This window comes from Sorghum bicolor, chromosome 1, assembly GCF_000003195.3.
Source record: "Sorghum bicolor cultivar BTx623 chromosome 1, Sorghum_bicolor_NCBIv3, whole genome shotgun sequence".
Taxonomy (NCBI): Eukaryota; Viridiplantae; Streptophyta; class Magnoliopsida; order Poales; family Poaceae; genus Sorghum; species Sorghum bicolor.
The window spans coordinates 63,063,074-63,077,198 of NC_012870.2; the positions used below are offsets into that span (position 1 = coordinate 63,063,074).

The 14,125-nt window shown below is 39.4% G+C and overlaps 1 protein-coding gene across 2 annotated transcripts; it reads right to left on the reverse strand.

Moving 5' to 3' along the window:
* Positions 430-8,728, reverse strand: LOC8077069 (3beta-hydroxysteroid-dehydrogenase/decarboxylase). Of its 2 annotated transcripts, XR_002454037.1 has the most exons (10): positions 8,433-8,728; positions 8,114-8,203; positions 7,819-7,952; positions 7,390-7,548; positions 3,168-3,290; positions 3,009-3,088; positions 1,944-2,151; positions 1,766-1,836; positions 1,060-1,139; positions 430-626 (listed from the first exon to the last, which is right to left on the reverse strand). XR_002454037.1 is itself a non-coding variant. In XM_002467670.2 (9 exons), the coding sequence occupies exons 1-8, from the start codon at positions 8,689-8,691 to the stop codon at positions 1,768-1,770; spliced, it is 1,122 nt and encodes a 373-aa protein (XP_002467715.2). In that variant the 5' UTR covers positions 8,692-8,728; the 3' UTR covers positions 643-1,139; positions 1,766-1,767. The 2 variants fall into 2 exon arrangements, 1 of the variants encoding a protein (XP_002467715.2); XM_002467670.2 differs by lacking the exon at positions 430-626 and having other exon boundaries at positions 643-1,139.

The window sequence follows — 14,125 nt, forward strand, 5'->3', positions numbered from 1 at the left end:
TTTTTAAAAAATTTATTAGACCCGGATGGCATAAAAGGTATAAGTGACACGCCAGCCATGGTCCCACGGGTTAGACGGAGATGTGTAATGGTCCCACAGGAACAGGTGACACATGAGCCTTTATGTCCCATAGGTAGTATGGTCCCATAGGTAAACATGACATGATGGTGATGGAGCAAAAGGTGCCATGGGTCCCACACGTCAGACACAAGACATGTAAGCGATCGGGTTTCACAAGTCAGATGGAGATAGAGCAGGTGTCATCGGGTCTCACAAGTCGGATGGAAAAGGGTCCACCAGCACAAGTGACGCGCAAGCTGTTAGTACCCATAGGTCGAATTGGGATGGAGAAAGGCCCCATAGGTACATGACAGGCTAGCCATTCGGTCCCACATATCGGATGGAGAGGGCCCCACAAGTACACGTTGCATGGAAAAAGATCGAGCAGAGACTTTTATAACGAATCGCAAGCGCCTTGGATGAGTAATGTTGACGCCAAAAATCAACACACAAGAAGGTATCAAATTTGGCATTCAACAAATAACTATAGGTCCCACATGTACATATCGGATAGAGAAGGGTCCCATCACATGGAGAAAGAACCAAGCGGAAACTCCTGTGACAAACTGCAAGTGTCACAAATGAGTAAGTGTAAGTCCCACAGGTACACGTCAGATGGAGAAAGTACCATGTGAAGATCTATGACAAAGCTGTTTGTTACAAATTGAATATTATTTGTTATAGATGTGTAATTAGTTATGTGATGTTTACCCTGTTTGTCACAGTTTTAAAGGAGATCATCAAAGATGAGTGATCTATGACGAAACCCTACGCTCTTCTATGATGGTTTTTGTGATGATGTTTGTTTTTGTCATTGAAATGGATGGTCGCAGGATCGTCACTGCTTATCAATAACAAAACAAAAAAAATTCTTCATGCAAAGTGATTTTCTATGATGGTTTCAGATACGTCATTAAGAAATTCATCATAAAAGTAGAGATTTCTACTAGTGTTATAGTCCATTACATAGCTTTCCTTAATATGATAAATAATACAAACCCAAGATTTTTATTAATGGAGATATCATCACCACTGGCTTTGGCTTATGACATTTTGTGTAGAGTCGTCTTACATCACAACTGTAAGAAAAATGAGATGTCAACAAATCCATGACCGTGTAACTCAGATAGAGCAAGAATCAATACAATCATAACTATAATATTATAATATTGCACGTAAAGCTATGATAAGATATGCATACTGTTATGCATACTACATACATGATGTGTTGCTCACCCATCAGCCCTAATTTATTTTTTCTAAATACAGTTCTAATTCTTAAAAAAATCTTAGTTCTTAGTAAAGTAGTGGAGCTGATGCTATCTTCATAATTTTTATAATATTTTAGGGTAGCACTATTTTAAGATCATGCATATCAAACTTAAACCATAGATATCTTGGTCGCTACTATAATAAGGAGTTGAAAATTATTATTCATCATACAAATTTTCTAGTAATAGTGTAATATTTTCTAGGTAGAATAAAAACAACCTAATTTATTATAATTTTGTACTTAGCTCTCTGCTCTCATAAGCACATATTTGTATTCATTAATTTGTGCTTTGTATAGTTGTGTTGTCATCTAACATTGTTAGAAAATATTGACAACATATATATTATAGATTGTAAATCTTATAGGATGTATACATCAAGGCTGACAAAAAATGAGAGTACATGGAAAATTGATGTAAAAATTCATACATACCTTTACTCTCTCTTAGAAAAATCTTTATTCCTCATCTGAATATACAATTTCACTGCTTTCTTTAAACCATCCTAGATCATAAGTCAAAAATTAAAAGTGTATGAACATTTCAAATAAAAATGAGTTACATGAACAGAGAAAACTATGAAGATAATAGAAAAAGAGTTTAAGTTAGAACCTGTAGTGTCACAATAGGTTTGTAGCCAAGTTCTTCAACAGCTTTGTTACAAATAAATGTTCTATTGAGTGTTGTGTATCTAATCCTTGCTGGTGTTAGTATTTGAGGCTGGTGAATTCCAAAATTAGAGAAAACAAACCTATATGCCCACTCTATTACATAGCTTGCTGGCTTGATAAAAACTGTAGGTATCCTTATCTTGGGCATTCTAAAAAAACATTCAACATATATATTAGTAATGAGAATTTTTTTGTATCATTTCTACTAAGTATGAAAAATATATAATCAAATGAAACAAAATAAAATATGTATCATGACCAAGACAAGCTATTATATGTATCATAATAATAGTGAAAAAACTAAGAAGCAAATCAATTACATGGTGAAAGTTATAAATGCATAAAAATAACCTCTTCTCTACATTATATTTATAAAGTACACTTCACAAAAAATCAATAGTTCTAATAAAGAATTGATGAAAAAGAAGTAAATATTATAGAGATGTATAATTGAACAAAAGTATTGCACCATAAATATAGAAACTAGAATCATGGGTAATATTTTTTAGACTTAAGGATATATTATCATAGGGAACGACAATTGTTTTTGTAATATATAGGTATGTATCCCATATTTTTTTGTAGGGAAGTAAACAATATCAGTTAATAACAACAATCATTCAAATATGAAATGCATTAACTTTAAATGCCAATATTGTAAATCAAGGCCTTCATAAGTAATTTGTTTATGTGTAGCTTAAATTTTTCAAAGGTGTTAAATAGTACCATTATAAGTAATGTTCTATGTCCCGTGCACTGTCAAAATTAATACAATTAAATCTCTTCGGAGACATCCGATAAAATTAATACAATTAAAATACAATTTTCAAGAGGATTACAACTTAACTTAGGCATCCAATGCAATACATAGAAATGTACTATAAAATGGGACAAAATAAAAATAGATGAAATTAATTTAGGTGCACATTGACTAGCTATTTTGTAAACTATACTATGAAAGAAAGTGCTCTATTGAGGTATAAGCATATATCCATAGAATGAACACCTTTTGTATCCAAGTTCTTGTTGAACAAGATATGTGAAGTCCCACATATTCATTGGCTCCATATTAGTTATAAAATATGCCTAGAAAATTCAAATATATGTCATGGGGTAACTAATTATACATGAAATACGTGTTTCCAATTCAATAGTAAGAACATACTTTTCCTCCACTGGTTCTTGCACCCTCAATAGTAGCAAGAGTCTTATCAGCACAAAGATGACCATGTACAACATTTTCAACATACACAAAATCATCACAATTTTTCCCATCACCAATAGTAACCTGTAGCATATTATGCTAGTTAGATTGTTTATAGAAATATTGATGAGTCCTAAACCTTTCTATTGGTTCTTTTATTGGCTCTAGACTAGTTAAATATTCTTAATGATGCCATTGATAGCTATGATAGTTTTGTATTATTTTGCTTGATTTGGTATTATTATAGGTAGTACTATTACTGGTATTTATCGCTCATGGAAATTTAGGCCTTGTTTTGTAAAGAGAAATAAGATATGACCTAAACTCAAAGAGTTTATTTTGCAATTAATGATTTGAGCCATGTTTGCATGAAAATTGTTGTTATATTTTGTACTCTCTTGGTCCACAAAGAGTTTATGTATAGCAATTATTTAGCTAATTAGTTGTAAAACTCATGAATACGTAAGGAATAAATATGGTTTTAATAGGGGTTAAATAATTTTTCTATAATTGATAGGACACATTAAAAGAAGGCCAAAAGTTGACTTTCTGAATGTTTCTTAGATGGATAATTGGATGTTATGGATACGTAGAGCTCACATCAAATGTATTACATTTGACTACACATTATACAACTTTAAGTTTGGATGACATAATTACACTTGTCACAAGGTTTAAGAAAGAAAAAGATCTGCTACAGTACATAGCCACATCATTGAGCCATGACTGAGTCATTTTTTCTTATGTTTTTCTTTTCTATTTTCCTTGTTCCTCTCTCCCATGACTGAGGCATGCCCAACACAGCTGCCACCTCTCTGTATTAAGGTAAAGGAGAAAATAAGCAACAGAGGGGAGAAGAAGAAAGAGGATTTAGGGCTTGCTTGCTCAAATGCATGCACGTTCCTCTCAAAAAATGAGTCTCCTCTGTCCTCTCCTATCTTCATTTTCTTATTGATTTTATATAACTCAGTATCCCAAATTTGATTTTGAAATAATAGGGTTAAATTTGATTTATTTAAGTATTTTTGTGAGCATTATTTAGCACATAAATATTTTTTTTTTGAAAATAAGATCAATCATAAGGTTACAAACATGTTTATGCATTCATGCTGGAGCATATTTTATGTTGTGTTGTTTGCTTTTGATTTGAATTCTATTTGATTCAAATCCTATTTGAAAATTTAGTTTGGAAATAAATTAGAAAAAAGGGGCAGAACTTGTTTTGGCCCGAAGGCCCCTAACCCCCTTCCCAGCCGAGACCCAGCTCGTGGCCTAGCAGAGTCGGCCAGCCGCACGCCTTCCTTCTTCCGCTTGTAGTCCCTAATGTCGTGTCCCGCTTGTCAGCGTCAACTCTCTCCCTTCTCCTCACGTCGTGGCCGAGGTGGATACTGGGAGTTTCCAATCCCGATTTCTACGGGATTTGGTCATCCCGTGCTCCTATAAAGCCTCAACTCTTTCCCCCGCGACCTCCTTTTCCATCTACGCAACTAATCCGAGCCCTAGCCATGACATCGTTGCGTTTTGGATTTCGCCGACGATTTAGCTCAAACCATCGTCGCAAAGCTCGCTTTCCTCTCCTCCTTGGCTTGAACTGAGCGTATAGGTTAGTTCGTGGTGAGCTTCCCGAACCCTGGTATTTTTCTTTTGTTTTTAGGAGCTCAGTTTTACCTACTCGGTGAGCTCCGGTGAGCCTCATCCATGGCGCCGCCGTCGGAGACCCAATTCCGGCCACCGGCGGTTACCTCCCCTCCCCAGTTTTATTACTGGCCGTCGGATCTCAAATCTACATGCCAGATTAGAAGTTACCCCTTCAGAGTAACGTTTGTTAAAGAGTCCTTAAACTTTTCTATAACTAGGTGAATTCCCCGCGCGTTGCTGCGGGATTTTCTTAAAAATAAATCATTATATACATAGTATTACTATATGATATTTAGTCTATTATGTACGTGTATACATATGAATTTGACTTGCATGTATTTTATTGTATTAGATCTAGTAAAAGTTTGCTAAGCTAATAGAACAAAAACTAATATGTGGTTACATTATCGAGGAATTAATTGGTGATGAAACAAGTGTATGTACATGACTTGTATATTAATAGATTAAAGATTTAAAGTATTTCACATGATATAGATGACATGGTCATTTTTTTAATTAATATGGGATGACATGGACTTAGTGGGAAATGATGTGGATACCTTGCATGAAGAGATAGAATATTTAGTGGGTCACTTAGTGGGGAATGATGTGGACACCTTGCATGAAGAGAGAATTCATCTAGTGGGGTTTAGCTTTATAAGAGTTATAGATAGAACCCCCATCCCTTGACATATTCATAAAATACGTTTTCTATTTTTGAAAACGTAAATAACTTGGCTTAAGTTAAAAATACGTTTTCTGGTATTTTACAGTTTTACCACTGATTTAAATTGCTTATAAAATACTCATTTTAACTCTGTTTTGACACATTCAAATTGCGTTAGATTCGTCTTCTCGAGATCTACATGTTAGTATCACTGCTTTTTTAGTTTACAACTTTTTATTTTCGTGGTACTATTTAATTAATTATATTTCTATAGGAATCTTAGAAAATCTATAACTTCACCGTTATAATTCCGATTTTCGATCTTTATGTCTGTGTGATAGTAGCGCTGCGTAGAATGTTTTTATAAACTTTTATATTTGTTTTGTTATTATTAGTGTACTGTTCTAATTATAGTTTGTTTGCTTTGTGTATGATTGCCTCTAAATGTTTGTGTGTTGTTGATTGATGATCGAGTATAGACGGTGAGCAGTACATTGGTGATCAGGGCCAATCTTTTGACGATCAGTAGGAATCATAGGAAAGCTTTGATCAAGACAAGTATAACTTGAGATTATCCTTGTTACCTCTACACATTTAATACATATATCGTATGCATGTGTCCACTTTGACAACCCTAGTGAGATCATAGATGATTGTTATCTTGAATTCCTTGATACCTATTTGGATATGCATTTAGGTAGTTCTTGCTAGTGCTTGATTTAATCCATGATCTTGTAAGATGATTAATTACTATGCAATGAACGTTAAAAGATGACTCATAACTATATGAGATCTTATACATACGTGATCACCCGAGATAGATAGTGCAACCATGAGAGCTATTATGGCTCTGGCTTTAGCTCAGTACGGTAAGGGCGCTAGAGGGGCTTGCCGACATGGGTATAGTGCGACCTTTGTCATTATGTGTATAGGCTGCGAGTCATTGTGCCATTTGAAAGGAGGGCTCTACATCTGCTCGTCAATTGGAAACCTTGCGGCCCTAACTTGTTAGACAAACTTTTAAAAGCTTCATAGTGAACCCTACCGACCTTCCTTAGTAGTGGGTTAAGAGGCTGATCACCTCAGGCAAAAGGCTAAATCATGACTTGTGGGTAAAGATGTATAACCTCTGCAGAGTGTTTAAACTGGTATACTAGCTGTGCTCACGGACACAAGCAGCCTTGGGGACATCTACATTAAAGATGATGACACTTATTATGTCATTATGATCATTTATTTATCATTTATGCTTTGAATTAATTATGCTTACATTGATGATGTGGTTTTGGAATAAATTATGCTACCTTGATATTTGCTATTTAATGATGAACATGTTATATACATATAAAAGCTAAATACAGTCAAACCAGTGTCAGCTAATTGAGCCTCATGAACCCCTGGTTATACTTGTTAAATACGATATGTGCTCACTCTTGCTATTTCATAACACCTCAGGATATGCAAATGAAGATGACTAGAATGAGGATTAACGTTATGAGTACTAGGTTTGGAGTCAACCAATCGACATTTGTCCTTGTGCGGTGCTTCCGTCGAAAGTTTCTTTAGTAGAACTATCTTTATTATTTAAGACTATGTGATGAATATTTATCCGTTATGTAATAAACATTATGATGGTACTATTTGAGATTTGTCAAATTATGTGTGCGACTATTTCTAGGGTGCACATGAGTCTTTTATACACTCTATTTCGTCCTTGAAATTTGGGTGTAACAAACTCATGCAAGGTTGCGAGGGCATCGGTTAGTAGTGTGAATGATAAATATAGCTATAATTTGTTTATAATTAAAAATGGTTGTATAATTTGTTTTTCCTTGATAGTTCTGTAATGAATATTAACCATAGCATAGAGTCCCTTACATGTGTCCATCCATGACGATCCAAAAATGGTATTATTTTGTCACCTGGGCCAAATATTGAACCAGGACGTAAGCAACACGTTAGAAGATCATTAATGCAATTGGCCTTGATGACTAACTTCTCTGCCCCTGCCTTTGTTTGTGCATATGCATCAGGAAACTGCCAATAAAAAAGTGTGCCGTCAAAAATCTATACATGACTTTACACTGTACTTTATTTTATTTGTGACCAGAAAATATTCTAAGAAAAATAGTGCAGGCGAGATGCCAAAATTAGTCCGCTCCATCAAACAATGGTAACTTTCTCGTCTTGTGAATCATAGCTAGCTGAAGAGAAAAGATGCAGCCTAGGTAGTATAAAACATTAAGTGTGTGACTGATTATTAATATCTAAGATATCATAATATGCATATAATGCTTATGTAGTAACCTTATCTGGGTATGGCAATGACTCATTTACATCAAAAAGTCCATGAATGCCGTCAAACACAACACCACTAGAACTGGTGTGTATAAGTCTTTTCACCTTGCATATCTTGCAAGCATCAATTACATTCTTCGTTCCTGTGTTGGTATAGCAAATCAATAATAGATAATTTTTGTTGGCAAATAAGTAAATAGATAACTAGTACATTTAATTAGTTCTCCTTTTTATGCTATTTCTGTGAATGACAACATATTTTCTCCTACTGTCCTTGTCACGATTATTCTCGTGTAATACTCACCCTCCACGTTAACCTTGTGGTGAAGTTGCAAGTCATTTTTGCTAGGATCCGCAGCGGCTGTGTGGAAAACAACATCTACCCCTTCAAAGGCTGAATACAACATATTGAGCTTAATTAATTATACATTATATTATTATTATACAACTTGATCGTATTATATTGCATATATATGAAGCAGAGAATTAACATAGCAATTAATGGTTGTTTGTCAGTCTGTCGGGCGTGTGGCTATAGTTCCAAGACACCCGAATATATATAGTACTCCGTAGTTACTAGATCTATATTAATTAGTACTAACATCAAGTATTTCAATTATCACCTTTTGTAAGCTGCTCTAGGTTGCAGACATCCACTGACGCATAGACGGCCCGGCCATCACGGAGAGCATCGCCCAAGAGCCCTTCCATCTCGCCAGGGCCGAGCACAACGGTAGAGGCGAGGTCAGTGACCCGGACGCGCCACTCACCGGAGCGGAGCAAGGCGGCCACCAGGTGCCTCGCCATGAATCCCCGGCCGCCCGTCACCGCACACCACCTCGCCTCGCTCTCGCTGCCATCGTGACGCTCCGACGACCCCATCTATTCTATACTCTAGTACGCGGCGGCACTCGTGGTATTGCCGTATTGGTTGTGTGTTTTCACGCTTCAGCCCTGCGCATGTATTTATAGCTAGTAGGCAGCACACGTACTGATCTACAGTTATTTGTACATGGTGAACTAATCCTGGTTACATTTAATCAGTCAAATTGCTGGCCAATACACGACAAGGTCAACATCAAACCCCTTGTCGAAACCGTACACCAATGGTGGGTCCCACATTCAAGCTCTACCTATAGGAAGGCATTTCCGTAGCTTATAAAAAAAAATACAGCACTAAGGTCTTATTTGATAGGCCTTCACTTTATGAGTGAAGCTATTTTTCTAGGCTTTAGCTCCACAAACGGCACTCGCGGTACAGCTGAAGCTGTAATGGTACCATGTTTGGCAAAATAACTTCATATGATTAGGAAAAAATGAAATGACCATATTATCCTTCTCTTTCTATTATTGTTTTTTCTACATTCCAAGCAATCTTCTTTCTCCCCTAATCCGCTGTGCTATCTCTCTCGTGGCCAGCGCGCCCTCCACAGTGGTCCTCCCCCGGTTGCCACGTTTCCTCCCTCGCAGCCCTCCCTGGCAGCCACCACACCCCTCCCTTGGCACCGCAAGCCAACCTTGCCCTCGCGCCAATCAACGCCATAGCATTCCTGCATCAGCACCACGACCTGCCCATGCCCCACCACTCCCCTATGGGCACATGCCCGTGCCACGAGCCCTATCAGTAGCGCACCAATGGACACACATTACCATGTTATGAGCCTCGACGGCTATGCCAATGGCCACACGGTCCCGTGACATGAGCCTTGACAGCCACACGTCGGTGGCTGCATGTGTCCGTGCCACGAGCATCCGTCGTGCTATCTCTCCCAATGGCCGCTCGCGCCCGTGCCGTGAGCCTAGGTAGCCATGCATGCCCGTACATGAGGGCAAAGCGATATCTCTCCTCTCAGGATGCACGTGGGTGAGGTGAAGCCACTATTTTTTTCTCCTTTCCACCCCAAAGCTCTATAAAAGCATGTTTTCAGGGATTTCACCAAAGGAGTAATTTTATTTTACTCTGTTTGGCAAAAAAAAAAACAGCTCCAAACATCTTCAGAAATTGATAGACTGCTAAACAGGGCCTAAAAAATAGAGAGAATTCTCTAGTTGCCCCGAAACATAAAATAGTACCTTAGTTGCCATAAAAAATTATAGCATCCCTTGGCATTAATTTGTTTTTTTTATTCCTTCCTCGCCATCACTGTGAACAGCAGCTATACATTCAGTTAGACTGGATGGGAAAAGACAGTTTTTACCACTCTCTTGAATTTTCTCTAACAATCCTCAGACTATACACAAGGAGGAGGCATCCGGTCGGTGAGGCCCAAGGTGAGGCGATAGGTGGCGCCGTCGAGGCGTTGGTAGGTGGCACGGTCCGGTCGGTGGCAAAGTCGAGGAGGCGTTTGGTGGTGGCATGCGCATGGCAAAGTCGAGGAGGAATCAAAATTACACATTGAAGGCAACCAAGAGAGCTATAATTTTTTATGGCTGCTAAGGATCTATTATAAGTTTCGATCGATGGCAACAAGGGAACTCTCTCTAAATTTTTCATTTGGCTCCTTGTAGCTACAAACACGAGATATAATCCACATGTATTTTAGGTGAACTAAAAAAATCTGATCCATGATAGCTAGACAACTCTCGGTATTCCAGCTTAAGAACAAGATCTTCTCCAGATCAGAACCTCCAAACCCCTACCCCACCTATACACAGCGGCACGGTAGCTCTGAGAGATGAGCTAGAGCCACAGACAAGTGTTTTGGATGTAGGGCAGACGAGAGAGTTTTTTTCCTCCTATTCACTGTGGCCGAAGTCACAAATAAAGATTTGAGTCCCTGAGGACTTGAACTCTGATTCAGATGAACAATTAACTAATTTTCACCTGAGTTTAGTCCAATACTTTTTTGGCGTGCAAGTCTACATAGATCGATTAAATACCGTCAATACGCCGGCAGGTGCAGATTTAAAGCAAGTCATCGTGTTGTTATCTTTTGTAACGTGTAAACATTGTGTAACAGTCTTTTAGGTACGCTGTTGACAACAATGGTTATCAAAGAGTCCTGAACATCCGTACGAAGAATGGTTCGCCGGTACAGGCGCCTATACATAATATGTTGAATCTGAAGAACAGATATGTGTAATCAATTGAGTTGTAGGGGGACACTATCAATATCAATTCAGTTGTAGGAAAGGTTTATCAAACTGCTACTATATATGCCATGTATTAAATATAAGCATTTTCACGAACGATTTTGCAACTGTCCATGAAAATCTATTTATAGGTACAATTTTATTATGTCAACCGCCTTTACAAATATGTTTACAATTGAAAAATATTACTAAACTGTACCAAAAAAATTAGAAGTATTTTCACTTGCATAAAGGCTATTGCATGTCTGTAGTGTCGCAAGCATATCAAACTGGCATTTTTTTTTGCATCTGATGATAATTAATCACTTATAACCAAGCATAAGATGGCATCCATGTGTATTAACTCCTATATGAGTCTTGATTGAATATTTTTGCTATAAAATTATCTCAACAAAAAATGTTTCAACTACAAAGCTTTGTATCTTGTCGAACACTACAACTTATTTGATATAGGGCACGGTTCTATCTGAGGTTACATGGAAATTCAAAAAATTGAAGTTCAAATTCCAAGAACTTTGTAATACCCTAAAATTTGTATTTCATGTAATAGGAATAAATTGGATCTATTCAAGTATTTTTGTGAGCATTTATTTAGTAAATAAATAATTTTTCTTGAAATTAAAATTCATCATAAGTTTAGGAACATGTTTTTGCATTCATGTTGGTCATTATTTTATTGTGTTGTGTGGTTTTGTTCAAATGCAGTTTTGAATTCAAATTCTACTGAAAATGGTTTGAAAATAAATGAAATAAATGGAAGAAGGAGATCACCCTCGTCCTGCTCCGTCAGCCCACCCGCGCGCATCTCGGCCCAGGAGCAGCCCAGCTGGGCAGCCGCTCTCCTCTCTTCCTCTCGCTGACAATTGGCCCCATCACTCAGCTCGTTGCCATCCTGGCCCTGCGCGTCATCCACCCCTTTCTCCTCCTTCCTCTCGTCGTGTTCGAGCGGGACTCGAACCAGGACCCCGCCATCTCGGGATCTTCGGGATTTCTTTGCCCACGCGTTAACCGAGCGCCCTATAAGTCTCTTGGTAACCGCCTGAGCCCTCCCTTTTCCATCTATGGTCGTCTCGAGCCTTTTCTCCCCGAGTTGGATCTCACCGAGCATAGAGAACTTCCCCCACCACCGCCCACATCCTCTACGTTCTCTCGGCCCGAGCAAATCACCTAGACGAGTTAGAGGTAAGTTCCTGTCACACCTAGCCCAATTTGAAATTTGGCCCGTGGTGGCCCACGTGCATATTATAAGATAATTGTAGAAAATTTAGTCCCACCATCCTCGGCATAATCCTTTTGCATCCTTCTATCCTCCTCTCTGGCCGGCCACCCTCTAATTGGGATGAGGGTTCGATTCAGCAGGTGGTGTGCCTGATCTTAGGTGGATGAGATGGTCGAACCTCAACTGCAGCCACCAGCAGTTTGGTGTCGCTTTAAAAATCATGCACATCACTTTTGGTGCCTGTTCTGCTCATGTCCATGATCACCGTGTGCTCGCGCTCGGCCCGTGGCTGACCATGGCCTCTCCATCTCCTTGTGAACTGGCGCACGTACCGTTGTCGCTGGCGGTCGATCGAAGCTATGGCATGTCCTCCGCATGCACTGAGCCCCTGCACCACGCATGAAGTCGAGCCAAGTTCACAGTAGAGCCGACGACTCGACGTGGAAGAACTCGCGCCGGCCCCTCCATTCCATCTACCAACTCACCGAGTCATTTGGCTGACGCTGTTGTCACCTCGCGCTTTGTCCTCGTTCTTAATGATGCTGCAGCTCTCTTGTCGTTTGTGCCTTGGCCTTGCGTGATGAGCCATGTGCGCGATCCCTGTTTCTCGTGCGGATGCCAGCCAGTCTCAAGGCTCCACCATCTTAGCGTCTTGCACGTGGACAGGCCGTCTCGGTGCTCCTCTGCCTTAACCAGCTACAGGCTAGTTTCATGGTGAGTCCCTTATGCTCCTCCATAATCTCTATCGCCCCGAGAGTCTGTAGGGTCGCCAGAACAACTGCGTCGCCACTCGCCACCCGCCACTGTAGCATTCCAGAGGGTTTCTCTCCATGGGTTATCTCTCTACCAGTCATCACCGCGGCGTGAACTCTAGTTGGCGTTCGGCCTCGCGGTGAGGTCACCGGAGCTCGCGGGTGGCCGGCATGATCAGCATTGCCGCTGGGTGACTCGCCGTCTCGAGCAGGGGGGTGTCGAGGGCCAGTTCGATGAGAAGATGAACTCTTTGGGGGTTCCTAGTGTAAAGATTGTCTCTGGTATAATAGTGCTCTTCGGTGTTATGTGAATTTGTATTGGTTCAGGGACCCTTCTACAAAAACGCAAACCGTGTACACGGGCTCCCCGTCGTGGATCCCTGGCTGGGCCGGCCCATCACGTGGCCGCGTCACGTTGGGCTATAGGCCAAATTTGCTGCTGACGGCCCCCCTTTGTTCTCCAAATGCTTTTCTAATTTAGTTTCCGCAGTAAACTTGTAAATTCAAGATAAAATTGTATAGTTGTCCAAAAATAGTGAAACTAATTTTATTAGTTTTCTAAAATCGTGATATATCTAATGGTATGGTTGGTTCACATAGTTTTATAAGGTTTTCAGGGATGCTTAAATTAGTTGAGATGCTTAAAATGGATAACTTATGAACTTTTAGGAAATTTCATGATAATCTATGTTAGCAAAAAATCCAGAAAATTCTACACTAGGTTTATGGTACTAATATACACTCTCTGTAATTTTTGTAGCATATAATAATTAATTCGTCATGGTAAGTTAATTAACTTGCTATGCTATATGACTTTGATAGAAGTCGAGTGATTATGTGTCACTCACGAGAGATAGAAAAATTTATATTAATGTTGTTATCACATTATATTTGGATAATAACTAGAGACCGAGTGAAACATATTTGGATTTGGACTGTGGACTTGAGCGAGGCTCTGGTTGCACGTGTTTCGCCTGAGTCATTTGAGGACCGTCCGTTGCTGTGGATGGTAGTCAGGTCATAGACTTATTATCGTGAGCACATACTTGCTTATGGGAGCAGGAAGACTCATTACTCTCTTATCCTAGGTTCCGGCTCCTTCCAGACCGACTGATTGGAGGTAGGGATAGGTGGAGGTCTAAGCACCGTAGTAAGGCCGCGCCTTATGTGTGGGGGCTTAGGGTCCAAGTTTGGATGGGGACGTGGACCCCTCGACAGGAGTGGAGTGGGTTGGTCTTGTTTGTACCTGGGG